General features: G+C 42.3%; 1 protein-coding gene across 1 annotated transcript in view; it reads left to right on the forward strand.

Moving 5' to 3' along the window:
* The window catches only part of NOX3 (NADPH oxidase 3), a 632,637-nt gene that overhangs the window by 22,011 nt on the left and 582,858 nt on the right, over window positions 1-27,768 (forward strand). Inside the window, exon 4 of the mRNA XM_078647785.1 lies at window positions 20,760-20,844. Coding sequence (XP_078503911.1) covers window positions 20,760-20,844 — 85 coding nt within the window. The remainder of the gene's footprint in view (window positions 1-20,759; window positions 20,845-27,768) is intronic.

A 27,768-nucleotide genomic window follows, 5' to 3' on the forward strand; every position in this document is an offset into this window, starting at 1 on the left:
GACATTCATGAGAGAAGGGCAACTATAAAGAGGAGACTCATGGCAATGATACAGAGATGAAAGAAAATGGAGGCCAGAAGAGAGTGACACCATGAAGAAATATTTATGGCACACAAGAAATGGTAAAAAGTGTCATATAACCGAGAGAGCTGAATATAAAACATTGATAATACAGAGCTAATTAATTGTAAAGCCTGACAGGAACACGAGGGAGGGATGGCACAGTTGAGACAAAAGGAAGAGACGAGTGGCAAAGAAGATTTGGCACACGGTAAGATTTTGAAGATGGGAGATACAAGAAAGAGAATGGCACATAGATAAAAGGGGGAGGACAGAATTTCAAAATAATATGAGGGAGAGATAGGTTAAAGAAGATAGAAAGAAACGGAACTAAAGGGGAGACAGAAAAGGAGGAGAGTCAACAGGAAGGGACACTTGTGATGACACACTATGGACTGGGCAAAATGTGTCACAAGGAATAAAACAGGAAATAGGACAAAGAGTTAAACAAAATCAAAAGTGTCACCTTAAGTGAGTAAGCTAAGTGTTATTGGGATAAGAGAGAGAAGAGGCATGAAAGAGAGGGCCGAGCACAACACAGAAGAGGAAAGAGTTCAGAGAAACAGGGAAACCAAGGTGAGACTTGCAAGAGAGACTGAGTGACTCACTCATACGAGAGACAGACAGTAGAGGCAAGATCTCTCCCCAAGTAATTAAATACACCTTATAACAGTTCTGAATCGATGAATTCCACCGATGCTTCTGAGCACCACTGCTCGCATTTTTTCCTCTTATATTTACCTTATAAAGCTGAGGCAATATAAGTCAACAAACCAATTGTGTAATTAAATTATGGGGTAGCAGTAGAGGCGTCAGGCTCTCAGTTAACTGGTGTACTAAGTAAACATCAAAAACACCGGGAGTTAAGGGAATTCTAGAATCTCCAATTAGGCAAAATACATATATCAATTAGAGTTCGCCAATGTCCTAATGAATGGTGGGGACTTACCGTCCCAGGTCTGTGGCTAATAACATTTTGCTGCTGCTGCTTCTCAAATCCAACAATTTGTGGCTAACAAACCCTATGACAATAGTATTATGTAATCTATGCCAAATCATAAAGGCAATCCGAATCTTCCTAGCTTCGTCAGGCTTCCAAAATCTCCAAAGAAAGTCCTAAACTATACTTGCTAAGAATAAGCATCTGATCAGTCCACTATGAGACCCCTGATCAAGCTGAAAATGTTTTTTCCTGCCCCAACACTAGGCTGGATCTCTCGCATGGCTATAATGGGCAAACACAATTGTTGCAGTGGATACTGGGCCCTCTCTTGATAATTTAAATCTGATTTCTTATTTCCATTTTCTTTTTCATATGACTTAGCTAAATGGCACTCACTTGATCCTCCGACGAATCTTTGTAGGAGAGTAGGATCTGCTTTTATGGTTACCCCCACTTTTTGCTGGTGTCAGTATTCTTTTTTACTAGTCTGGGTGAGATCCTGCTAACCTGGACACCAGCTACTATGCTTCCTCCCTAATTTTTATTAACAAGGGGTAACCCAATAGGAGTCAAAAGGACCTGGGTATCAATATGTTATAGAAAAAATGGTCCCAGACGTTAATTCAGCTTACGCATTAGTCAGCAAGAATCAAATAATCCCTTCACTGTAGATTACCATTTGATTGAATCAATTAGAAATTTAACACAAACAAACAATCTTGCGCCCAAGATAATTTTGTTGAAGCAGGAAAACACACTTAAAACAAAAGGAAATGTATCCATATGATGAGGATTTATCATATTTACTATACAATTTACAAAAAAACATTTCATCTTTACAATATAAAAAGCAATAATTTACAAACAAGGGTTCATTTTATCACGGTTAAATGTGCACAGAAGAGAGTGAAAGTACGTGCTCGTGAGTGAGAAAAGTGACCAAAGAGGTCAGTGAGAAAATAGAAATACAATAGAGTTCTTTAAACCACATTTAAGATAAGAATCCTTAAAGTGGTGGACATGAGCCTGCCCTCACGTTTTAGCAAAAAATGTCCTTCTTTCTTGCTAATAGTAAATCATAGATGTCCTCCAAATTTAAATCAATGCGTCAAATGACAATGGGGAAAGGGGGGGAAAGGGGGAGGTAACACTATTGGTACAGGCGCCAAAAGGTAATGTCGACGTTTCGACCCAGAAAAAAACAGGGTAACTGTTATCCTCAGGCGTGGGTCTTCATCAGGACAAAGGGAGATAGGGGCGGGGGGGACCAAAACTCAATGTGCACGGAAAAATGACCCCAATCGTGGGCACCTGCAACAACAAATAGAGATCCCGGGCTAAGTGTTTTTGACGACACAGATCGAATGTCAATAAACCTTAGAGAGGTTAATTTTGACATGGTAAGAATTATTTGTACCTCCACAATTGGCTACTGGTGTACCCTGTAAGTCCCTAGTATATGGTGCCCAGGTATCTAGGGCAAAGGTACACCAGGGGTCTCCCATGGGCTGCAGCATGTATTGTGCCACTCATAAGAGACCACTCAAACACTGAATCCAGGCCTGCCGTTGCAGCCTGAGTAAACTGGTGCTAGCCCCTCTTACGACAGATATATTTTTTTTATTATATCTGAGGGCACTTCACTTAAAACCTATCAGGCAACCCTAAGGCTTTTCAATCCTGAAGGCAGGGTGCTGGGTTATAAGTGTGAGAGTGCCCCTTCATGAGCAGGACACACCTACAAATCCTGGAGTCTATTCTCCAGGCTTTGTAAGTGCAGCCATAAATTTTGATACATATAGCGGCCATCAGTCATTCCGCGATGGCTAACTAATTAGTGGCTTTGCTGAACCTGGGCATGTTTGGTATCATGAGTAATGCATAAGTAATGTAGAGATGCACTCCTTTCTTTCTTCCTTTTTGATTCTTCCTCTATTAGTTCATCATTGCTTGTACTGTCCATATTAAACATTGTCGGCATGCTAGCCCTTTGTGCTCCGCCCATTCGCACTGCCAATGAAGGGAAAACCGATATGTGTCTCTCTTTCGGTTTTTCCATGTTTGGTATCAAACATGTTGGAATCTTGCCCCAACTCTGCTACCGGTTTTAAAGGTAGGATTCCATGCACGGGGGGGGGGGTTCCTCCAGGAAGCCCCCAGTACTCCCAGTAAGAGCCTTTCATGGTCTGCTAGCAAGCTAGTACTGCTGCTGACGACCACAGACATGATTCTTCCCTCCTGCTACTGCTGAGCTGACCTCGAGCAGTGGAGGGTAGAACAATAGGTTTCCTGTCACAGGGAGATGTCACCACCTCCCAGACAAGACTTTGGGCCAGATGTAGGTGTCCAAATACCGGTCGGAAACGGCCGAAAATACCGATTTTCGGCCGTTTCCGACCGGTATTTGGACATTGGCATGTAGGAGTTGCAAAACCATACAGATTCGGTGATTTTACCGAATTGGTAATTTTACAGATTCGGTAATTTTACAGATTCAGTAAAATTACTGAATCTGTAATTTCTTATGTAGGTAGCACTTTAAACAGTGCTACAGGGCCTTTAGAATTCGTTATTTACCACCTAATACCATTGGGTGGTAAATAACGAATTCCTGTGTACATGCACATCTGTGCATGCACACCTGTGCCATGTGGCACACATACATGCCCTAAGGGCATGTTTGTGTGTCACATGGCACATAAGCCAGAAACAGGGGTGTAACAGGGTGTCAAAGTGACACCCTGTCCCCCTTGGCAATTCGGTAATTTTACCGATTCGGTAATTACCGAATCGGTATTTGCTATTGATTCCTATGGGCTTCAAGGCCCATAGGAATCAATGGCAAATACAGATTCGGTAATTACCGAATCGGTAAATACCGAATCCTACCGATTCGGTAAAAATTACCGAATTTTTACCTACATCTTATTTACCGATTCATAAATACCGAATCGGTAAAATTCGGTATTTATGAATCGTTAAATAAGATTTACCTACATCTAGCCCTTTGTGTATTGGGCTGGGGCCGCATTTGGTGCCCTCTTCACATCCTCTAGTTTGAGTCAGTTCAGGGAGCCCTTGGCTCCCGCTCTGGTGCAAAACTGGCCAAAGGACATGGTAGTATCTGCCCCTGTGTCCAGCCCCTCCTCTGGGAGGGACCCCTGAGTCGTCCTAACCACTTTCTTAGGATATAAAAGGACTTACCTGTGGGTGGGGTCTCAGATTCATCACGGGACAAGAATCAAGCCTGAAACCACGTCAGTCTTAGATTGTCTGGACACTTGGACTTTGCTGGACTTTGCCTAGAACCGAGACTGCATCACGGAAGACTCCTGCTGATCCTGATCTCACTGTTCTGCAAGACTTCTTTGTTGTCTGTGCTTCATATAGGATCTTCAACAGACCTGAGGGCATCAATGACACCCGAAGTAATCACCCTTGGAGTAGAGGATTCACTTCCCTGCATCTGCAGGCACCGCAACAAAGTCTGCTGCTCCTGACATCCCACAGACTTTGAAAGGCCTAGCAACATGGGTGGTGGTTCTGCAACTCCCTCGAGGCCTGACCTGTCCTCTCAGTAAGTTTGAGGCCACTATCCTTCGTTGAATCATTGGGACTGAACCTCCGTGCACCCTGTCGACTTGCCATTGCCAAGGCTTATTGGCTCTGCACTCCAGAGATCTTTGGGCTACACGAAGCTCCAACCTCTAGCATCTCTTCCTGCCAAAATCTTCATCCTCACTGCATCCTCTGCACCGTGGACCTTTATCTTTGGTGAGCTGCTCGAGGTCCTCTTGCGACTCCTGTGTCTTTGCCTTTTTGTCCTCTTGAAGGTCTTCTTTAGCTTCAGTGGGTCCCCCTGCTTGCTCGGGGCCTGCTCTGACTCTTATAGTGAGTCCCTTGGACTTTGCTGGTCCCAATGTTGCTCCTTCATCGTTTTCCACGTCTGTTGCTGCTGCCAAGGCTTGTTGGTGCTCCTGCCGGACACTAACTCCCTGGTTCTAGAATTCCTCAGCGTTGCCTGGTCCCCGGAGTTACAACGACGAGGTCACCTTCATCACTCCTGCATCTTCTGTCATCGGTGGTCATTGCTCTTTCATTCCTCATTATCACCTCCGAGGGGCATAGACGTTGTCCACTCTGTTTGCAGGTTCTTCTCTTCAAGAATCCACCCTTGGATTCCCCTGGACTTTTGCACAGTCCTTGCCAGCGGCATCTTTTCTGAAGTCTTCCATTGTTTTCTACGATGGTTTCCGACGCCACTTGGCACCTATGCACCCGGCTTCCCTGATGTAGGTATCCTGGTGCCTGAGGTATCCACGGATGGGGTGGCTCACCAACCTTCTATTTTTCAAAGGGTTCCTTCAGGATCCACTGGGCAGGGTCCTTCTTCAAAACTGCAACCGCAACTCCTCCATTGACTTCCATTGGGCCTGCAGCTGTGTTTCCACTCAGCACACAGCCTACTTGGGGTTCCTGGGTACTTCCCTTGAGTGATTCCGTTCTTCCCTCACTTTTCTGAGTCTCCTAGTGCAAGTCCCAACTTCGATCGCAGTTTACATTCCACTTTCTTAGTATTTGGTTTGGTCTCCACTTGGAGACCACTGTGTATTGTGCTTACTTACCCATTTGCAATTGAAGTATTGTGTGTAATTCTGTTGAAATCTCTGAGTAGGAGATCTACCAATGTGTAAATGAGTGTTGTCTATCAAAAATACTTATTTTTATAAATACACTGTGTGGTTCTTTTTCATTTAACCTACACTACATGATTAGACCTGGGAAAACAAGTTGCCTAACACTCCTCCTGGACTAAGCCAGAAGGCTGCTCTCCACAGCTACCACTTAGAGAGCTTTCTAAGGGTGTCTAAGACCACTAAAATCACCATAAGGGTAGTCAGGATTAGTGCAAGGTGCATCACTTAAATAAGTTTACCATATACTAAGCAAGTCTCCTACAATCTTGAATTGTGCCACTTGAGGGGTTGGTTATAGGAAATCGAACATCCAGTATATCCAATGAGGATCTTGAGTATTTAACTCTTAACACCGGACCATAATCATTCAGACTAATAATTCTGTTAAGGCAATACAAAATAATAACATTAGTACATAATGCTCAGAAATTACACTCCCTGTCATTAACAATAATTGGAATACACAATCAACTTAAGGAGACAATTCATGATAAACAGAGCCTATGGTTTAGTTAAAGGTAAAAGTATCAAAGATATCGAAAGGGCAATACAGCATTCTTAAACATTTAAAATGTAAAGAGTGCAGGACAGTCTAATTAGTTAGGCTTGCCATAAAATGGAAAGGGATTTTGAGAGTTCAGCAAGGACATGAACCATGACACTCATGTGCATTGTTCCATCAGGAAAGAGTCCAAGTATGGCACACACAGCATATGCGTCAGCCGGTAAAGAACAATTAAAGTCCTCAAAAGTTCCCAAATAACAGTCTCCGGGGTCTGTCACAAACATAATCAGGCAAAAGAAGTAGAAAAAGTAGAAGTCCATCAACTCAAAGTATAATATATCCTCACTTTACGGGGTGACACCTCCTTGGTCACCTCATTGTGTCAGACCACTCAGGCCACTGGTCAGTTCTTCTAAGATGATTGTCACACGGCATAACGGAAGATCCATAGTATAGCAAGAGATGGTACTAATTACATAATTTGTCAGATCATCTGGAAAATGTAAACCTCCAAACAGTGATCCTTAAGTAACAGACACATGAGTGAGTACAAGAGGACAGTTTCCCATAGCAGATGCTACAAAAGTATCAACTTATGTTGCAATCCCTCTTTCGGTAAGAGACAGTTTCGCTTCAGCTTGTAATTTTCAGGAAAACCTCCCACGAGTGTAAGACCAAGCAAAGCAAGAAAAGTGCAGGTCTATAATAAAATAATTTTTAAATATGCAGAATATAAAGTAAATGAAATATATATTACATAAGGGAATATCAACATTTAAAAACCCTGTCGACTTATAAGCATTCAAAATATGTTTTTGGATTGCAAAGATCACATGTAATTATGACACACTAATACATTTTCAAAATCCTAAAGTGCAACGTTATTTCAATTCATAAAATACTACTATCATGTCACATGGTCTATATTAATGCGTATATGATCATTATTATCTGGCAGTATCAAGAAAATTACAATCAATATGACTGTGTACCACCACGTTTTGCTTTTCTCCTTGTGTGCACAATTTCACATATGCAACTGATGACGTTTAGAATGAAACCCTTCAATATCACATGTAAAAGAATCTAAATTGCATTAGGGTTTATTAATTCTCTATACACCTTTCTAGTTCAATATAATATATTTAATGATTAGGAATCTCATAACACGTGAGTACATCATTGTAACCTTTAAATACATATTGAAATCACATATAGAAGCTAGTCAATACTATATTAACCTATAATATTCAAAAGGATATGATTTAATTTATTCTACAGTTATCAGCATTCCTTTACAATGGGGTAATTAAGTTCTTTTACATTTTTTTCCCATGTTTCTTTATCAATTGGTTAGTGCACGTTTATTCGGATGCTATTCAAAACGTCTCATAATTGGTTCATGCACCAGACAAGGATTTAGACATCTTTTTTGCTTCATCACAATATTGATGACTTATTTTGTGGTGACAAGTTGTAAGGTAGCTCCACACTCATGCCACAGTGTTGTTAGATCCTGGTTCGTTTCACTTGACTTGGATTCAGTTAACTGATAAATAAACATTGGTCCCATTAGAGATTACAAGTCAAATCCAACAAGCTTTATTTGACAGAATAATCATAAAAGCACATTAAACCTGTTATATAAATATAAATACATTTTTAAAAAAGACCATGAGAAAGTACTAAAAAGAAATCTTGTTTTACCAGGGAACAATTATATACATCATTAGGTATACCAGAAATTCATTATTTACTGGAGCAATCACTGGCTTTTAGTCCAATGTTAGCACATTAGAATCTCAATTCAGAAAATACTCTGGGTGATAAATCATACAGCAGTCAAATGTTAGCACATAGAATCTCTATACAGAAAAGACTGTGGGTGAGAAATCATGCAGCAACAGTATGAGTACAAGCCCTAAAAAATGTTTAAATTCATCATGACAAACGCAGATTAATCAGTAATTGAATTTGCCCTGATTATCCACATCCACCATATTTTGCAACTGCTATAGAAATAGGGGGTGCGGCATTGGTACAGAAGCGCCGGGACACTCCTCGGAGTAGCTGAGCGCTATATAAAACACGCATTAACATAACATAACATACATAGAATTCTTTCCGCTACTAGACTACTCTTTGTCCTCATGTTCTTACATATACTGCTCAGCCAGACCCTACGTGGCACTTCGTATGCTGGGCAAACAAAAAGCTTATGTGCAACTGATTCATTAGATGTCTGAAAGCTAGGGCACTTGCTATCACCAGTTTTGATCCACCTTAATGTGAAAGACCCAAGGGGCGTTTATTCGGATGCTATTCAATACGTCTCATAATTGGTTCATGCCCCAGACAAGGATTTCAACATCTTTTTAGCTACATCACAATATATATGACTTATTTTGTGGTGACAAGTTGTAAGGTAGCTCCACACTCATGCCACAGTGTTGTCATATCCAGGCGCGTTTCACTTGACTTGGAGTCAGTTAACTGATAAATAAACATTGGTCCCCATTAGAGATTACATAATCAAAAAGTATAGCAGGAATGTCATACTCACCAGCCAATATACCTGTTTTGCTGTAAAAAATCCTAGAAAGTTCATCAAAGGTAAAGCTCAAATTACATTTAAATTGGCTAGTTCAAGGGAGGTAGCACTGGAGACTAAAGGTTTGTAAACAATGAATAGCATCACATACTTGGCACTTCGCAGCACTGATTTTCATCACAGAATGTTTTTGAACAATTGGAGGCTCTATTACCCAACCAGCAGGTTCCATAAAGTTCCTCCTCTATTTCACCTAAATGTCGAAGCTATATCTACTATGCATATGGGGAATTGGCAACATATGTTGTTCATATGTTTTCAGCTCACAGTTTTAAGCAAGCATTTTATTTTCTCAGCCGTTCTTTTAGGATCCGCTTAATGCCAGCTCTTAAACCACTATACTTTTATACCACTATACTTTTTAGACATCACTATTGAACATCCATAATCAAATCATGTGTTTATTGCATTATTAATTCATGCTCACTACTCACAACCTTTTAAAAACCTACACTATTACCAAATTTTGAACAATGAATGTATAAAGAATAGAAGATTGGTTGCCGGGTCTTTAATGAAGTCCTGATTCTCTATTCATGGTAATCTGCAAATCATCGTTCCATTACCAGACCGGAGGTTACCATTATGCAAGTTGAAAGCCCTTCAACACCACTCTAGACATATGATCAACTGGCCTAAAATGATGTTGTGAAAGCGGGCTCACATTAGACCAATCATCTGCTTTCATAATACTCTCCAAGGTACCACCTGACCAGCGTGCCTTACTTGCCATGGCTCCCCTCACAGAATGAGCTTTAAATGTATCCACGTTCACACCAGAGACACCCATAACCTCCTTAACCCACCTTGCAATCGTGGTAGCGCTTACTGCTTTAAATTGTTTCACATACGAAATTAACAATTGAAGTTCACCATCATACCTATACTCCCTCTGCTTTCATATTCACGCATGCAGTCCACCACACACCATTTCTTACATTCATCATAATTTGGATGAAAAATTTGAGGAAGACATAGTTTTTATTATTTTCCAAATCTCAAAAACACCCCGCCGGGACCATATAATCCATTACTTACCTTCAAGCTCTTTACATCCGAAACTCTTCTACAAGAAACCCCACGGATCACTGACAAAATATCGACCAAGAAAATATCGACCTACAGGAATATCGATGCAGAAATATCGAAGGCAAGAATATCGACATCCTATCTACAACATGGTAAGTACAAAAATATCGAAAAAAATATATAGATGTTAAAAATATCGATGTTAAAAGTATCGTTTTTTTACCTGTAAAAATATAAATGTAAAATAAAGTAAATAACACTAATACATAAAATAAACATAGTTAAAAATATCTAATAACGTTTAAAATTAATAAATAATACATATATAATAATAATACATTAATTAAACATATACAGAAAATATATAATATATACATACTTAACAATAAGTTGTGATAATTATTTTAATAATTTATAAATTAATACAAAATATTATAAATTACAAATACATTTACAAACATAAAACAAAAACATAAATAAAAAATAAAGAATTATGTTTAATAAATGAAAAAAATTAAATATAATTTCAATATTTTTAAAATTAATTATATACTACATTATCTAAATTTATTTAAAAAAAACTTAAATAGCTAAATAAATAAAAATACTATTCAAAATCCATAAGGTAACAAAATACAGTAATAAAAATGTTGGATAGCATTGAACTTAAAATTACCATTCCCACTCCACAGAGCGCAACAGTATAGAAACCGTTGGATAGCTTAGGGGTAAAAATTACTATTCCCACTCCAGAGAGTGCAACAGTAGGGAAAACGTTGGCTAGCGTAGAGGTAAAAATTACTATTCCAACTCCAAACAGTGCAACAGTAGGGAAAGCGTTGGCTAGCGTAGGGGTAAAAATTACTATTCCAACTCCAGAGAGTGCAACAGTAGGGAAAGCGTTGGATAGCGTAGGGGTAAAAATAACCATTCCCACTCCAGAGAGTGCAACAGTAAGAAAAGCGCTGGATAGCGTAGGGGTAAAATTTACTATTCCCACTCCAGAGAGTGAAACAGTAGGGAAAGCATTGGATCGCGTAGGGGTGAAAATTACTATTCCCACTCCAGAGAGTGCAACAGTAGGGGAAGCGTTGGATAGCGTATGGGTAAAAATTACTATTCCCACTCCAGAGAGTGCAACAGTAGGGGAAGCGTTGGATAGCGTAGGGTTAAAAATTACTATTCCAACTCCAGAGAGTGCAACAGTAGGGAAAGCGGTGGATAGTGGGAGGGTAAAAATTACTATTCCCACTCCAGAGAGTGCAACAGTAGGGAAAGCGCTGGATAGCGTAGAGGTAAAAATTACTATTCCCACTCCAGAGAGTGCAAAAGTAGGGAAAGCGTCGGATAGTGTAGGGGTAAAAATTACTATTCCCACTCCAGAGAGTGCAACAGTAGGGAAAGCATTGGATAGTGTAGAAGTTAAATATAACATACTTATAAATAATTGTTGTACATAAAATAATTAACATTTTTATTTTTAAATAACTCTACATCAGTTGCAAAAACCCATTAATAATTACTAAAAACATAATTACAATATAATAATAACTAACAATAAAATAACAATAAATACCAATAAATATTAATTAATAAATATAAATTACCAAATAATTAACTAATAAAAATATCGAAAAAAATATATAGATGTTAAAAATATCGATGTTAAAAGTATCGTTTTTTACCTGTAAAAATATAAATGTAAAATAAAGTAAATAACACTAATACATAAAATAAACATAGTTAAAAATATCTAATAATGTTTAAAATTAATAAATAATACATATATAATAATAATACATTAATTAAACATATACAGAAAATATATAATATATACATACTTAACAATAGGTTGTATTAATTATTTTAATACTTTATAAATTAATACAAAATATTATAAATTACAAATACATTTACAAACATAAAACAAAAACATAAATAAAAAATAAAGAATTATGTTTAATAAATAAAAAAAAAATATATAATTTCAATATTTTTAAAATTAATTATATACTACATTATCTAAATTTATACAAAAAAAACTTAAATAGCTAAATAAATAAAAATACTATTCAAAATCCATAAGGTAACAAAATACAGTAATAAAAATGTTGGATAGCATTGAACTTAAAATTACCATTCCCACTCCACAGAGCGCAACAGTATAGAAACCGTTGGATAGCTTAGGGGTAAAAATTACTATTCCCACTCCAGAGAGTGCAACAGTAGGGAAAACATTGGCTAGCGTAGGGGTAAAAATTACTATTCCAACTCCAAACAGTGCAACAGTAGGGAAAGCGTTGGCTAGCATAGGGGTAAAAATTACTATTCCAACTCCAGAGAGTGCAACAGTAGGGAAAGCGTTGGATAGCGTAGGGGTAAAAATAACCATTCCCACTCCAGAGAGTGCAACAGTAAGAAAAGTGTTGGATAGCGTAGGGGTAAAATTTACTATTCCCACTCCAGAGAGTGAAACAGTAGGGAAAGCGTTGGATCGCGTAGGGTTGAAAATTACTATTCCCACTCCAGAGAGTGCAACAGTAGGGGAAGCGTTGGATAACGTATGGGTAAAAATTACTATTCCCACTCCAGAGAGTGCAACAGTAGGGGAAGCGTTGGATAGCGTAGGGGTGAAAATTACTATTCCAACTCCAGAGAGTGCAACAGTAGGGAAAGCGGTGGATAGTGGGAGGGTAAAAATTACTATTCCCACTCCAGAGAGTGCAACAGTAGGGAAAGTGCTGGATAGCGTAGAGGTAACAATTACTATTCCCACTCCAGAGAGTGCAAAAGTAGGGAACGCGTCGGATAGTGTAGGGGTAAAAATTACTATTCCCACTCCAGAGAGTGCAACAGTAGGGAAAGCATTGGATAGTGTAGAAGTTAAATATAACATACTTATAAATAATTGTTGTACATAAAATAATTAACATTTTTATTTTTAAATAACTCTACATCAGTTGCAAACACCCATTAATAATTACTAAAAACATAATTACAATATAATAATAATTAACAATAAAATAACAATAAATACCAATAAATATTAATTAATAAATATAAATTACCAAATAATTAACTAATAAACTTATCAATTACCAATTTTTAAAAATTAATTACCAATCAAAAAAAGTAATTACCAATTAAAAAATGTAATTGCCAATTACAAACCTTAATTACCAATTAAAAAAATTAATTGCCAAATAAAAAATTTAATTACCTATTACAAACCTTAATTACCAATAAACTATTTACCAATTAAAATAATTAATCACCGATTAAAATATTTAATTACCAATTAATTAGAAATAAAATAATGATCAATACCAATAACAAATAATTAATTACTTAATTACAATTAAATTACTTCCCACCCAATTCCCCTATAAACCCACCACCCTCTACAGAACGTAAATGCAAAAATTAATTAAAATTAATTTACAATTACTAAAAATTAATAATTAATTTACTATAATTAAATTACTTCCCACTCCATTCCCCTATACACCCACAACTCGTTCCAGTACTAAAACATAAAATTCAATTAAAAATAACATTTTTAATGTATAAAAAATAGTACACATATAATTTAAAAGAAATAAAATACTTAACAAAAAACATTTAACACATACATATAAAATACATAATAAAATACATAACAACAAACTAATATCGATATTAGTAACATCGAAATTAGTGACAACGATATATTTGATATCGATATTACTAACTTCGATATTACTTACATCGATATAAAAACAATTGATATTACTTACCTTAGGGTCGATATTCTGTCCAACGATATTCTTCACCTCGATATTCTTCCCCTTCGATATTTTTGACTCGATATTACTGTAGGTCGATAATAGGGAATCGACATTTTGACTGTGCACCAGCTTCAATATCAAATTCACATACCGTAAAAAATCATACCTGATGCTTGGAGGCTTCCTAAGCCACTTGCTTTTCATAATCTTGCACACTAAAACATTACTCCCCAATGACCTTCCTCCTACATGAGAATGATCTGCAGAAACCGCAGATCTGTAACAGTTTAATGTCCGATAGCTTTGACCCTTCTCAAATTGCTCCACTAAGAAATTCACAACTTCTACTACAGGTGCCTTCACGGGATCCAAACTTCTTTCCATGCACCAACATACCCATATTCGCCAAATTCCTTTGTACCTACGCCTAGTTACTGGACCCCAGGACTCCTCAAGTAGCTCTGAAGCCCAATGCATAAGTCCCTTGAAAGCTGCACAATCCATGAAACTCTCCAAACAAGAAGGTGCAAGGACTTGTTCAAAATCAGTGGATGCTCCTCTCCATCTCCATCTCTCAGCAAGCCTTCTTCTGCTTGTATTAACATAGGAACCTCACATGTCAATTCCATGGAAGTCAGAAACCAAGCCTGTGAAAACCAAAAAGGAGTCACCAGAACTATTAAACATTGCTCTTTCCTCACCTTCAACAAAATTTATTTAGTGTATTTATAGAGCGCAAAACCTGTCACCCAGAGGGCATCCTGGCGCTTGAGCTTGAGCGTCAGCACTATTCACTTACACAGCATTTTTAGGAAATAAGTGCGTTTTAAGAGCTTTCCTGAACGGAAGATAGTTGCTGTGACTTCTCAAGGAGAGAGGCAGGGAGTTCCAAAGTTTGGCCGCTGCCACACTGAATGAGCGGCCACCCATCCTGACTCTCTAGAACCTCGGGACTACCAGCAGATGCGCAGAAGAGGATCGAAGAAGTCGCGGGACGGAGTACCAGGAGAACATATTCTGCAGAGGTATCGGGCCCAAATGATGTAAAGCTTTGAACACTAAACAAGCAGCTTTGTACAGCACTCTCAGATGTACCGGGAGCCAGTGTAATTCTCTCAAAGCTAGGGTATAGGAGCTAGACCTAGGCCATGAGAGCGCCAACTTGGCGGCCATGTTCTGCACTCATTGTAACTTCCCCACTAGATTTTTTGGGGCCTCCAGCAGTAGCGCGTTACAATAATCTAAGCGACTTAGTATAGTACCGCGAACTACTTCCGGCCTGGCATGGGCGGGGAGAAGGGGCAGAACTTTACGCAACATGCGTAACAGCATCATGCACGTAGACGTGGTTTTATTAACGTGCAAGTCAAGCTGTAAATTCGGGCCGAAGATCACTCCCAAGTTGCGGGCAGATGACGCAGCCGAAACTGGCTCGGAGAAGGAGGCAGGCCAAAAGTCCTCTGGAAGTGCCCGCGGGATCCGATCTGCGGAACAGTAGAGGACCTCAGTCTTAGCGCTGTTAAATTGTAAAGAGTTGGCCCGTAACCAGTCCGCTGTGGCTGCCAAGCCGCGATGGAACGTCTCCAGCGAGACTGCCTTAATGCCCTCCAAGGAAAAGACCAGCTGGGTGTCATCGGCATAATTAAAAGCCGAGACACCAAAAGATTTTATAAGCTGGACCAGGGGGCAGAGGTACAGTTTGAAAAGTATTGGGCTGATGGCCGAGCCCTGTGGCACCCCCTGCCCTACTTTCCTTGGCTCAGAACAGAAAGGAGGAAGCGAGACCAGCTGTTGCCGCCTGTCAAGATACGATATAAGCCAATCTCTTGCGTCCTCTGTGACCCCACACTCTTCAAGTCTCCTGATAAGGGTTCGATGGCAAACCGTGTCGAACGCGGCCGACATGTCGAGCAGCACTAGAAAGGCTGCCCGCCCATTGTCGACACGCGAACGAAGGTTGTTCAGTACGGTTACCAGCGCGGACTCCGTCCCGTGCCCGGGGCGGAAGCCAAACTGTGCCTCATCGAACCAGCCGATGTTTTCCAGGAAACCTGAGAGCGAACGGGTCACCCATTTTTCCATGATTCCAAAACTCTCTGTATCATTGCAAAAGGTGGAAACGCATAACCTCTTATCCTCGACCAATCCTCCTGAAATGCATCTGCTGCTTCTGCCTCTGGATCTGGCATCCAACTGAAACATCTGTCAATTTGAAAGGATAATCTTCTTGCAAACAAATCCTCTTCCAACCGACCCCAACACTGATTTATTTTCCTGAAAACTGAACTCTCTAACTTCCAATTGCTGTAATCTTTCAAATGTCTTGAATTCCATTCCACGAAAGAACACAAAAGAATTCAAGCTCCCTGGCAATTATTCTACTCTCAAACTTATCCTGTGGTCTAAATATAAATACCACAACTTTTCCCCTATGTCTGACAAATTCTGCGATTGGCTCCCACCCAGTCGATTTATGTAGGCTACCGCTGACACATTGTCCATCCTCATCAACACTGTTTGGCCCTGGAATAACTCCTTGAAACAGCTCAAGGCAGACCAACCTGCTGTCAGTTCCAAACAGTTTGAGTTGTTTCCTCCCCAATCCTGGCTGAGTTCCACCTGTCTCTTGCATGCCCATCCGAGCTACCCAACCAAAAAGACTGGCATCAGTCTCTAACACAAAAGACAGTCTGCAACCAAAAATTGCGCATCAGTTCCATGCCTCTAGATTCTGCAACCACCAGAACAACTCCTTGCTTGCCTTCTGATCCAAATCCACCTTCACTCTTGGTAATGTACGATAATGCAATGGCCCCAGAAAGATCGCTTGTATTGATGACAACAAAATTCCACCACTCTCGCTAGATTGCTTAAAGTTAATCTGTCCTTCCTCAACATATGTAACACCTCCTTCTTTAGCTTATTCATAGGCAACAAAAGCATAGACTTCACTGTGTCCACCTCGAATCCCAAAAACTGCAACCTCTCAGAAGGGATCATAACAGATTTCTCCATGTTTATTTAAAAAAAACTTATTAAGAGACTCCTCATCACCTTCAATTGATCTGTCAATTCCTGAAAATCCTGAGATATCAGCAAAATGTCGTCTTGATATACAATCAAACAGAATCCCCTTTTTCTCAAATGAGCCACAACTGCCCTCATTAACTTTGTAAAGCACCATGGGGCAGATGCTAAACCAAAAGGGAGACATAAAAAGTGGTAAAGTTGGTCCTTGATCTGAATTGTAAGAATTTCTAACTTACCTCCTCCATTGTTATAGTAAAGTAAGCCTCTTTCACATCCAGTTTCACTAACCAATCTTGATCTAAAAGCATGCCCCTCAAGAGATGGAACCACTGCATCTTGATATGCCTGTAAACCAAAAACCCATTAAGAGACCTCCTATTTATTACCGGTCTCCAGCCTTTTTCTTTTTTTAATACCACAAAAATTGTGCTTCCAGGCCCTTGAATTGATTCTCTATTCTTGTATTGCTCCTTTCTGCAACATTGCTTCCACCTCTCCATCGATCACCAATGATTTTGTTTGTGTCAAATACAATCATTTTGGTTTTTCTCTCTGTATTGGTACTCCAAAAAGTCAATTTTGAATCTTTAAAAAACTTTACTGTATGTCCCCCTACTCTTATTTGGGAACAACCAAAATAAATCTCTGTACTCACCTGTAAATCCTGATGAAGACTGCCCTCTTCCTCTGAAACTCCTGGTTTCCGCTGATCTTCCTCTTTGGGTAAAAAAGATGGATGTTCCCTGAAAACATGTACTTGATCCTCTGAATGTAAAGTTATATTGGTAACTTTGCATCCCTCTGCCAGCATAATGTCCTCGTCTGCTGGCCCGGCGAAAAACACTTCCAAACACCTTCCTCATGTTATTCTGCGCTTTATCCAGTGCAGTAAATGTTGCAACACATTTCCCTATACTCTTTACTAGGCCTTCCTCAAAACACAATCCATTTACCTTATCACTGGCTTCTTTAGTTGCCATTTCTCCTAATTTGGGATTTATTTTCATCAGAATTGTCTTTCAGCGTTCTGCTAACAGACCCGCATTAGCGTTGCCCAATAATATGATAGCCCTCTGGCTCCAGCCTCTTAAAAATCCACATCCACTTGTTTTTCATTCAAATACGCCGCCTCTGCCATATCCAAAGGTTTTGCTAATGGACCTATGACATCCAAGAGATGATCTTGGCACTGTTTCAAAGAACGCTCCAAACCTTTCCATGGATTTCTACCCATCTTAAACAAAAAGTCATCAGTCAGGGTCAAAATTTGGGGTATTGCACACTTTACCCTCGATCACTGGTCTAGAACATTTTGCCCTAAGGACACTTTTCACTTCCTTATCTAACAGCTTCCTTATCTATTCTTTTATAAATCTTCTCACATGGTCCTGAGGCCATTAATCAGCAGTCCTTGGATGACGTTATGGGCTAAACATGTCCTCTCCAAGTAGGTTCTTAATTGTTATTTTTCCAGAAACCCCCACATTATTTCTTAAATCCTCATTTAAAACATCGTCCTGATTCAAATCCAAAATGTACTCTTCGTACACTTGATCCGAACCATGAGCCACGCCACTATCCAAATGAATGAATTCATCATCACATGAATCCTGTGTGCCCTGAAGGATACCTCCGCTCTATGTGCCGCGAAGGACACCACTCTTAGTCATGGAGTTAAATCCATCTTTCTTCCATTTACTATTAGCTAAATGTTTGCTCTTTTTCTTTCTTTTCCCAACTATAACATTTTCCACATTCTCTTCATCTAATAATGACCAATACTCCTCACTAGAAGCTAAATCCTTTCTTTTCTTTTCCATAACAAAATCCACCTCCTCTTTCACCAAGGCCCTCACCTCTTTCTGAATTATTTTCCTAATGTTATCCTCACACATTCTACCTACCGTAATCTCTTGGCTCATATTGCTATCCTCTGAAGACATACTCTACTCTAAACTATCCTTATAATCCAAAATCGGCCCCAAAAATCTTTACCTTCCTAGATTGCCTAGATGCATGCTTCCGCGAACGTCTTTCTATCTGATTTTAAGCTGACCAGCTAATGATGGCTGCCAACTTACACAATATTACCTTGAGCTCACATGCACCCTTGATACCAGAGCGAGCTGCTTCAGTTTGAACTCCGACTGAAACAGAACACTCCAGCAAGGTAGGCTTGTGTGCATTCTCACCCGGTTCCTAATGCAATAATCCACTCGCACCACTCATATGCTCTTTTTCAAATACCACGATTCACACTGATCCATTGTTACTGCAGAAAAACAAACTGAAGCACTCCCAAAATAAAAATACCATAATTCAGAAGAGACGCACATGCAAACCTGTGCTGTACATACCTGGACCTAAACCTTCAATAAAAAAATCTGTGTATCTTTCTCCCACAAAGCTGGTTTTCCTTAAATGACCTCAACTTAAGAATTCATATATCTAAATACCACACTCTCATGTTGCTGCCATGAATTAGAAGCTTGTTAAATCTCAACCACCAATCAAACAATTTATAATTCCATAAGAGCATACATATAATTGATACTTATCTGAACAGGAGCAGTATTTAAAAGAGGAAGGGCGTTCTATTGCGCCATATTCTAAGGGCACCATAACAACCAGATTATCACCAACAGCAATCCTATGAATTAATATCTAGATCACAAGATCAGTCTGTTTACTGGAGAGAAACTAGATTGAGCCTCATCAAGACACATTGGGTCTTCAAGGTACTCATACATCTGAATGGTGAAAACTTTATCTAGAATTCTTCTGATTCCAGGCAATCATACAGTTAAGTGGATCTTCTGGATCCAAAAATGTTGTCTTCAATAATGGTGTGATGCTGGCTTTTTAAAGTTTATATTGAACAATGCTGAGTTGTAAGGAGACATTCATCAAGGGGCAGATTCCAAATCGCCTCCAATGAAGTGGTGGAAACCTAACAGTCATGGCGGGGGCTCAGTACTGCAGTTATCCATTGCAGCGATTCCACCACTCGTGCAGAACCCCCGCTATGACTGTCGGGCCTCCTTCACTAGTGCGGAGGCCCTTTGTGAATAGGCCCCTAGGTTTTTAATACTAACCCCGAACAGATCTGGATAATCATCACTACCCATCCTGGTAAAGTGTCATAGTCCTTCTCAGTGGTATTTGTATTACCTGTCCAACTTAATAGTATTTCAAGAGGAACTTTCCGAAAGTGAACATTCAGTTAGACATAGTAAATAACACTTTGACATCGCATTGGGTTTAGCAGACGTCCTAATACTTACCCTTACCACCTCAATTTTATTGGCAGATAGAAGAGACAGAAAAATAGGAGCAAGCGCATTATGGAGACAACAAGTCTGAGTTGTGGATATTTCAAGGAGCACTACGGTTTGTGGTAGTACCAGCTAGGATCGGAAAAGCTATAAAGATTATGTTGAACAAACCCTCCTCTTCATCATAGGATATCACATAAACTGTTATTACATTTCTTGCTGCTTGCTGAGTTCAATTAAGTTTCTATGTAAAAGAGGCACTATGTAGTAACCTGTTAATCACACAGGGCCGGATTCACAAAACTAACTTAAGACAAATTCCTAAACTTACTACTTTTGTTTGGTATTCACAGAAGGCATTTAGTAATAGTAAATTTAGGATTTTGTCTTAAGTTTGATATATGACAAACTTAAGATAGATTTTAGACAGACTTAAGACAGACTTAAGTTAGGATTTTGTCTTAAGTTTGTCTTAAGTTTGTCTTAAGTTTGTCTTAAATCTATCTTAAGTCTGTCTTACGTCTGTCTTAAGTCTGTCTAAAGTCTGTCTTAAGCTTGTCTTAAGTCAAACTTAAGACAAAATGCTAACTTTACTACTACTAAATGGTTTCTGTGAATAGCAAAAGTGGTAAGTTTAGGATTTTGTCTTAAGTTAGTTCTGTGAATCGTCCCCACAATTCCAGTCTGCAAGTATTTATCCATGCACCTAGCCCTGCCTCATATAACAGTTCTTAGTTGAAGTTCTCCTGCCGCAGCCCTGAATAAATATTGTATGAAACAGCTTTGTTTACACCTAAAATTTACCCAACTTTCTTTTTAATTCTGTATTTGTTTTATTTTAGTGCTGTAGACGAATGTTGAGAAGACAACTTGATAAAAACATAACTTTCCATCGGATGGTTGGCTATATGATAGCACTGCACACAAGTAAGCTTTTATTATTCTTAGGAATGGTTTCACAATATGGAAAGATTCAGCCCTGATGATGGACACTAAAATAATTTACTTCATATAATGTATAATTTGAGTAGCCCGCCTCTTTTAAGTAATTATGCCATTTGCTGTATTCTCTCTTTCTTTCTGTCTATCACTCCTTTTCTCTCTTTCTCTCATTTACTCGCTTTGTGATCATCATCTCTTTTGCTCAATCTTTTCCTGTTATTAGGCTATTAACACGTCATCTTTTTTAATTGTTTGAGTTGCGTAGAATGACTGGAGAACATGGGTCACATTCTCCTGGTTGCCTAAAACTTTATAGTCGAAGAATGATTACAAATCTTATACTACCTCTTAAGTTCATATGAGCATTTGGAGACATATGCCCAGTACTAACAATTAAGTACATACATCCAATGTATAGGCCAACAGTGTGCGGTACGTTCAATGGTGCACGGTTTTTAAGCCCTTCAGGGCGCAATACTTATAAATATAAACTAATCTTTGCCACAATACATTAGTGATGAATCAATTGATCTAATTTGCGATTTGAATCCTAATTGTGTTCTAACATTGCTACTGTATTATTCAAACCAATTGTTAACAATGAGTATAAGGAGTAACTGATAGACTGTACAACACCCAAGATGGCGACGTTGTCCACTCTTGACGAGTCCTATAACCCCTTTGCCGCGGCCGCGATTTCGCAGCAGTGCGGCACTTCTGCAAAATGGGCGGGCCGCATCGTCTGTTGGACGTGCGCAGCACTACGAAGGTAGTGCTCGCGACGTCCAACGGCCGACGGCAGTATTTAACGGGTTAAATCTGTTGTGGACATGATTGCAGACATAAATAATCATGTCTGTTTCTGCTGCCCCTGACACTGACAAAGGCGACAGCAGAAACATGTCTTTTTTTTCAAGAGTTTGATGAATAAATCCAATGAACTCACCCCCACGACCGCTTCATTTTGTGCGTATTGGGTACAGAGACACAGAGCTTTCATTTTACAACGCGTGTACACCTCCACGAGTGCACTGGCAAAGGTGATCTGGAGCATGATCTGGATTTGTGCTCCTGTGCATCGCCGCTGTAGGATCCCTTTCTGCAATGCAGAGAAGAACGTAAAATAGGGACAGAAACTCCGGATTCCATGGGGGAGCCCAAACAGACCAGCATTTGTCTAGCTGGTAAGCCATTCAGGAGTATATTGACTTATTAACAACATACAACGGCAGGAGAAGGGGGCATTAAAGCAGAACTGTTGCAAGAGGATGTCAATGCTTGAATTGTATTTTGGATGATGTTTAGTGATTTGGAACGCCGGGAAGCAGCTTCGGACATTTTAAAAAAAACGACCTGTTTTAAGATTAGAGAGCAACAGCAAAGGAGCACGAGCAACCAATCCTAGCTTCTAAATTCACAGCCCTGGAAAAAGTATATGAACAGGAAATACGCAAGTGGTGGGAAGCAACATTCCTTCACAGTTATATTGATGTTAACCGTGTCCCAAGAGGACTTAGAATATACACAGTACCTGTGTATGAGAACCCAGACACACTGCTTTTAGAGGAATGGGCAGTGTTAGAAACAGGATCTCTGGCTGGCCAAGGCTTGCGCCAGGGTCAGTCAGAGACCACCACTTCCACATCAGGGCAAGGGAGTCACACACCAAGATAACCCCTGCTCACCCTCTAGGTAACGTGACACGAGCAGCCAGGCTAAACTTGGAGGCTATGTAGGTTAAGTGTTTGCGCGCGCACCCAGCAACAACTCCCAAGGCCCACCACCAAGGAAACTCCACACAAGGTTATATAAAAATAGCCTTTGTATTATACCAAAAACACATTAGATAAGAACACGCATTTTACAATGTGCCAACAGGCACGGGCAGAATTTACAGGGGATATGTACAAGACAGGGCCACATGGACCACTGTCAGGAATCATCACTTTTTAGGAATAGTAATAAGCACATAGAACACTTTTAAAACAAGTTAGAAAATGTAGCACACAACCAGTAATACTGGTATAGGGTAAGTACCTCCTACGCAACCCTAACCACCTTAGGAAAATATTGCGCAGGGAACCAAGACCTCACTAGCAACACCTGTACTAGGAGAAAAACAACCACCTAAGAATCACCAACATCTAGGGGTATAAGCATAGGAACATTACACATGATGCCTTAACATTCAGCGGTGTAAGCGCAGAAATCACATGATGTATCAGAACACATTCAGAGGTGTATGCAAGGAAAACACATGATGCAGAACCTACATTCAGCGGTGTAAACACAAAGGAAAACACATGATGCATGAGAACACATTCAGAGGCACAAGCAATTGCGCAAAACTCACATGAGCCTCTACCTGTGGCAGTCCCCAGGCCAACTGGCCTTGTTGGGGCTAGGATGCCCTGTGTCCCAATGTCCAGTTCCTAAACGTGGCAGCTGCCCACAAAGTGCTGGGCAGCTGGGATCAGAAAGCTGTGGCAGGGCTCTCAGTAGCCCCTAGAACCAATCTGCGCCACCGGAGCCACACAGGCTCTAAAACAATGATGCCCCCCACGTTGGAGCCTCACAGGCTCTAAAACAAAATATGGCCCCTCTGAGCCACACAGGCTCACGCACGTTGGCGCGACCCACTGCCAACTGGGGCCGCCCTTGAAGCCTTCATGGCTTCACACTGGCAACAGGCGCCCCTCATGTCTAATAGGGCCCTCTCTGGAGCCAAATAGGCTCGTAAACAAAATATGGCCCCTCTGAGCCTCTCTAGGCTCAGGCACGTTGGGGCGACCCACTGCCAACTGGGGACGCCCTTGAAGCCTTCACGGCTTCATACTGCAAGAAGCGCGAGCTCGCGCTACTGGGGAGGGGCGGACACCGACAACGTGTCTCGGCGCCCCTCCTCTCTTCTGCCCCACTCTGCCCGGCCCCAGCCCAGACTCACCGGGACTCAGGGGCGGGCTCCTCTGGGCGGCGGCTCTTCCTCGCTCGCGGAGGGGGCAGGCATCGACAATGTGCCTCGCGCCCCCTCCGCTTCCGCTCTGCTCCTCCAGGGCTCCCTCAGCAATGGGAGCCCTGCACCGGCGCCACCAGCCGCCATCTCCTGCGCGCCTTCTTCCTCTTCTCTCCGCCTCACAGGCTGCGGGGCGGGACTTCCGGCCAGCCGCGCTGAGATTGGCCGGCCGGCCAGTCACTTCCGGGTCGCCGGGGGCAGCGCGGCGGCCCTCGCTAGGCAGGCAGGCGGGCAGGCAATCAAAATATCGGCGTGGGCAGCCGAAGATAAAGTAACGTTGAAAATAAGCGAGGTGGGCACTCGCAAAGTAAATAGTCAAATAAGCGGGGTGGCACCCGCCAATCCTCACGCAAAATGCGTGCAACGAAACGCTCGAAATGCAGCCAGGAGCGCTCTCAAGCGCTAGGATCACAGCACGGCGCTACCAGGCGCCCAAGGTCCCCAGAGCAGACCCCTACAGCAAGAAGGGTCCACAGAAAGCGCTCTCTGCAGGAAAATCCATCAGCCCTCTAGGAAATGCAGCAGGCAGGGGGACAGCCAGGAAGAGTCCCCTAGCAGTCCATCCAATGTCCAGGAGCTGGGCAGGGCCCAGGGATTCCCCTGAGCCCCAGCAGCAGCATGCCCCTGGCAGATTCAAGTTAGAAACAAGAACCTTTTCATGGGGTCACAGCCCCTCTTTTATACACCTTTTCCCTTTGTATTTAGGAGCAGGGTGGGGGCAGAACCAGTCGCAGCTGGTCTGGGAGTACTGTTGATGGTTCAACCACCCTCTCTATTCACTGGCAGGGCTTGGGTCATTAGACGCACCACAGGGGGGCGGAGCCAGCATTGTGTGGGGAAAACCCAGCCCATCCAGGACACAGGTACACTCCTCCCACACATCACTCATGCTAATCTCACACTCACCACCGGGCAGACCCATCCAGACTTCCTGGAGCCTGGCATGCCAGCCAGCTCCAGCCAATCACGCCCCAGCACCCTCACTGCACACATATCTCAATGTCCAGAAGTAGCACTTCCCTTCTAGACACATACATGCCGCATACACCATCTCGCAGCATTCACTCTCACGAGTTCACACATACTAAACTCGAGCCTGCACTCCCCACGCATCAGGAACTACCAGGGACACACACATTCCCCATGCATTCCTATGGGAGGGCAGGCCAGCCATACTACACGCACGCACTTTACTCTGGGACACAGGGAAAAAGTGCGCAGCGACCCAAAAATCACTAACACAGGTTACAGACACAGGCTAGGCAAAAGCAAAAAGTTGCGGGGTGAACCTGCCAAAAGGGCCAGGTCCAACACAACCCCCTTCCAGCCAAAACGCAGGGTAGACTAATCACTCCACTGATGGGCTTCCCTGCTTTGGGCGACAAAACACGGACACGGGCCCGCACGGCAGGGACACCCTCCGGTTTTTCGCCACTCTGAACCTACATGGATTTCTCTCAATAAGAGCTCTCTGTCCCAACTAGGATACCCCACTGGCACCCTCTAGTGGTCCACGGTCAGGACCAGGCCCTAGGCCATCCAAATGTCACAGGTCCTGACCACTTCACAGAGTGGGGGGCAGTAACACCTGGCACACAGTAGCCATTCTCCACTCTCCCTCTCAGTGTAGTCCCAACTACCACTGATCCTTCAACCTAGGGTCCACACCCTCAGGCTGACCAGAGGTCACGGGCAAGCATGCCCCACCCCACCTCTATTTCTGGGGTTCCGCACCCTCCCAGGGAGGCACCCACCAGAACACAACTCTCCCACCAGATCAGGACCTCACTCCATCAACTGGTCTACCACCTGGGATCTACCTTCCGGCTACATCGGGGTCAGAGGCGAGGACTCCCTCCCTCTGCACCCCCTTCCAGTTCCATGATCACAGGGCGAGTCCCAGTATGTCTCAGGCTAGACAGAGCACACGCCAGCGGCGTATCAGCGACACACTCTCCTCCAGTACTCCCTATCACAGGGTGATTCTCAGTATGTTCCAGGCTAGACAGAGCACACGCCAGCGGCGTATCAGCAACACACTTTCCTCCAGTACTCCCCATCACAGTGGGATTCTCAGTATGTTTCAGGCTAGACAGAGCACACGCCAGCAGCGTATCAGCAACACACTTTCCTCCCAACTGTTCAGGACCCTAATCACAGACGCTCTTCCCTCCAGGTCAGGCTGAACCTGAACCTGGCCTCTCCCCTCCTCGGGGAACGACCTCCAGAGGCCCCACAAATGGTCAAGCACTCTAGACGGCCAAATGCCCAGCGAACCAGGACTTCACGGGGAGCACGCATGCCCCACTACGAGGGTGACACATAACTACTGTGTCTTGTGACAGTCTGCCTGGCTCTAATCTCGCGACCTCCTGCCCACCTGGCAGGGCGCAGAGATCCCCCAGGACAGAAGTGGCATCACCATGGTCCCTCACTGGTGGCCCAGCCCTTCTGGCTGGACCCTGACCCACTGGTTCCTCCACTGGGGACTCTTTCCCCCTCTCACTCCTCAACCAGGACTTCTGCACCCTCCACTTAGGAGTGGTACTGCCCAATACTAGGACCGCCGGAGTTCTGGTTACAGAAACTCCCCATCCTCTAGACACAGGAAGATCCTCCTCAAATGACCTTTAAGTACAGCCTAGGCCCCTGACCTGGCGCTCCCTTAGGGGACCCTCCAGGCCCTGAGACAGGGTTCGGGCCAACGTGAGACACACCGTCCCACACTCACTCCGCCTCCACTGAGACAGGACGTGAGCCCCTACACCCCTATCATCCTAATGGGACCTAGCTGGGCTACACATGAACCCCTTCACCTACACAGGATCATCAGATACACAAGCCACTACTTTTAGAATCACTCCCTAATGCCTGTGCAAGACATCTAGCACACCGCCAGACATCCACCTTCTTGTCCAGTGCCTCTGCAGGACCTCCTGCACACCACCAGAGGTACACCTCCTATGCAAGCTCCTTTAAAAAAAAAAAAAACCTCACACCAACTCCTCTAGTTCAACACACCACTCATCCACACACTCCCCTTCCAGACTGGCAAGACAGTTCCTCACTGACCCTGACTCTCAACCTGTACCCCTCTTACTGAGCACCAGGCACCATACTCTGGGAACTGGGAATGGGACTTCACGCACTGGACATAATTTAGCTGCCACCACTGGATCCTACCATACTGGTGAATCCAGACACACATACTACACTCAGGGATAACCACCCTCCTGAGCTAGCCATTTCTCCTCCACACCCCCTCTCTCTCCTCTATCCACACCTCTGGGGACAGGAACGGGGATTGGACACTGGACCCAGGAAGGAACTCCCTATCTACTGGCGTCCCGCCCTGTCATTTTCTCTCTTCTGCCACTAGACATAAAGCGCAGGAACACCATTTGAAAATGACACTCTTGAGGAAAAATAAAATCATAACAATCCCCAACATGTAATTATCTAAAATGCGGAGTTTTGTAGTGTGGCCTGTTGCCACTGCGGTACAACGCAAACACAAATCCGGATCCTCACCGCCTGCCACCAATGTTAGAAACGGGATCTCTGGCTGGCCAAGGCTTGCGCCAGGGTCAGTCAGAGACCACCACTTCCACGTCAGGGCAAGGGAGTCACACACCAAGATAACCCCTGCTCACCCTCTAGGTAACGTGACGCGAGCAGCCAGGCTAAACTTGGAGGCTATGTAGGTTAAGTGTTTGCGCGCGCACCCAGCAACAACTCCCAAGGCCCACCACCAAGGAAACTCCACACAAGGTTATATAAAAATAGCCTTTGTATTATACCAAAAACACATTAGATAAGAACACGCATTTTACAATGTGCCAACAGGCACGGGCAGAATTTACAGGGGATATGTACAAGACAGGGCCACATGGACC

This window comes from Lissotriton helveticus, chromosome 6 (genome assembly GCF_964261635.1).
Source record: "Lissotriton helveticus chromosome 6, aLisHel1.1, whole genome shotgun sequence".
Taxonomy (NCBI): domain Eukaryota; kingdom Metazoa; phylum Chordata; class Amphibia; order Caudata; family Salamandridae; genus Lissotriton; species Lissotriton helveticus.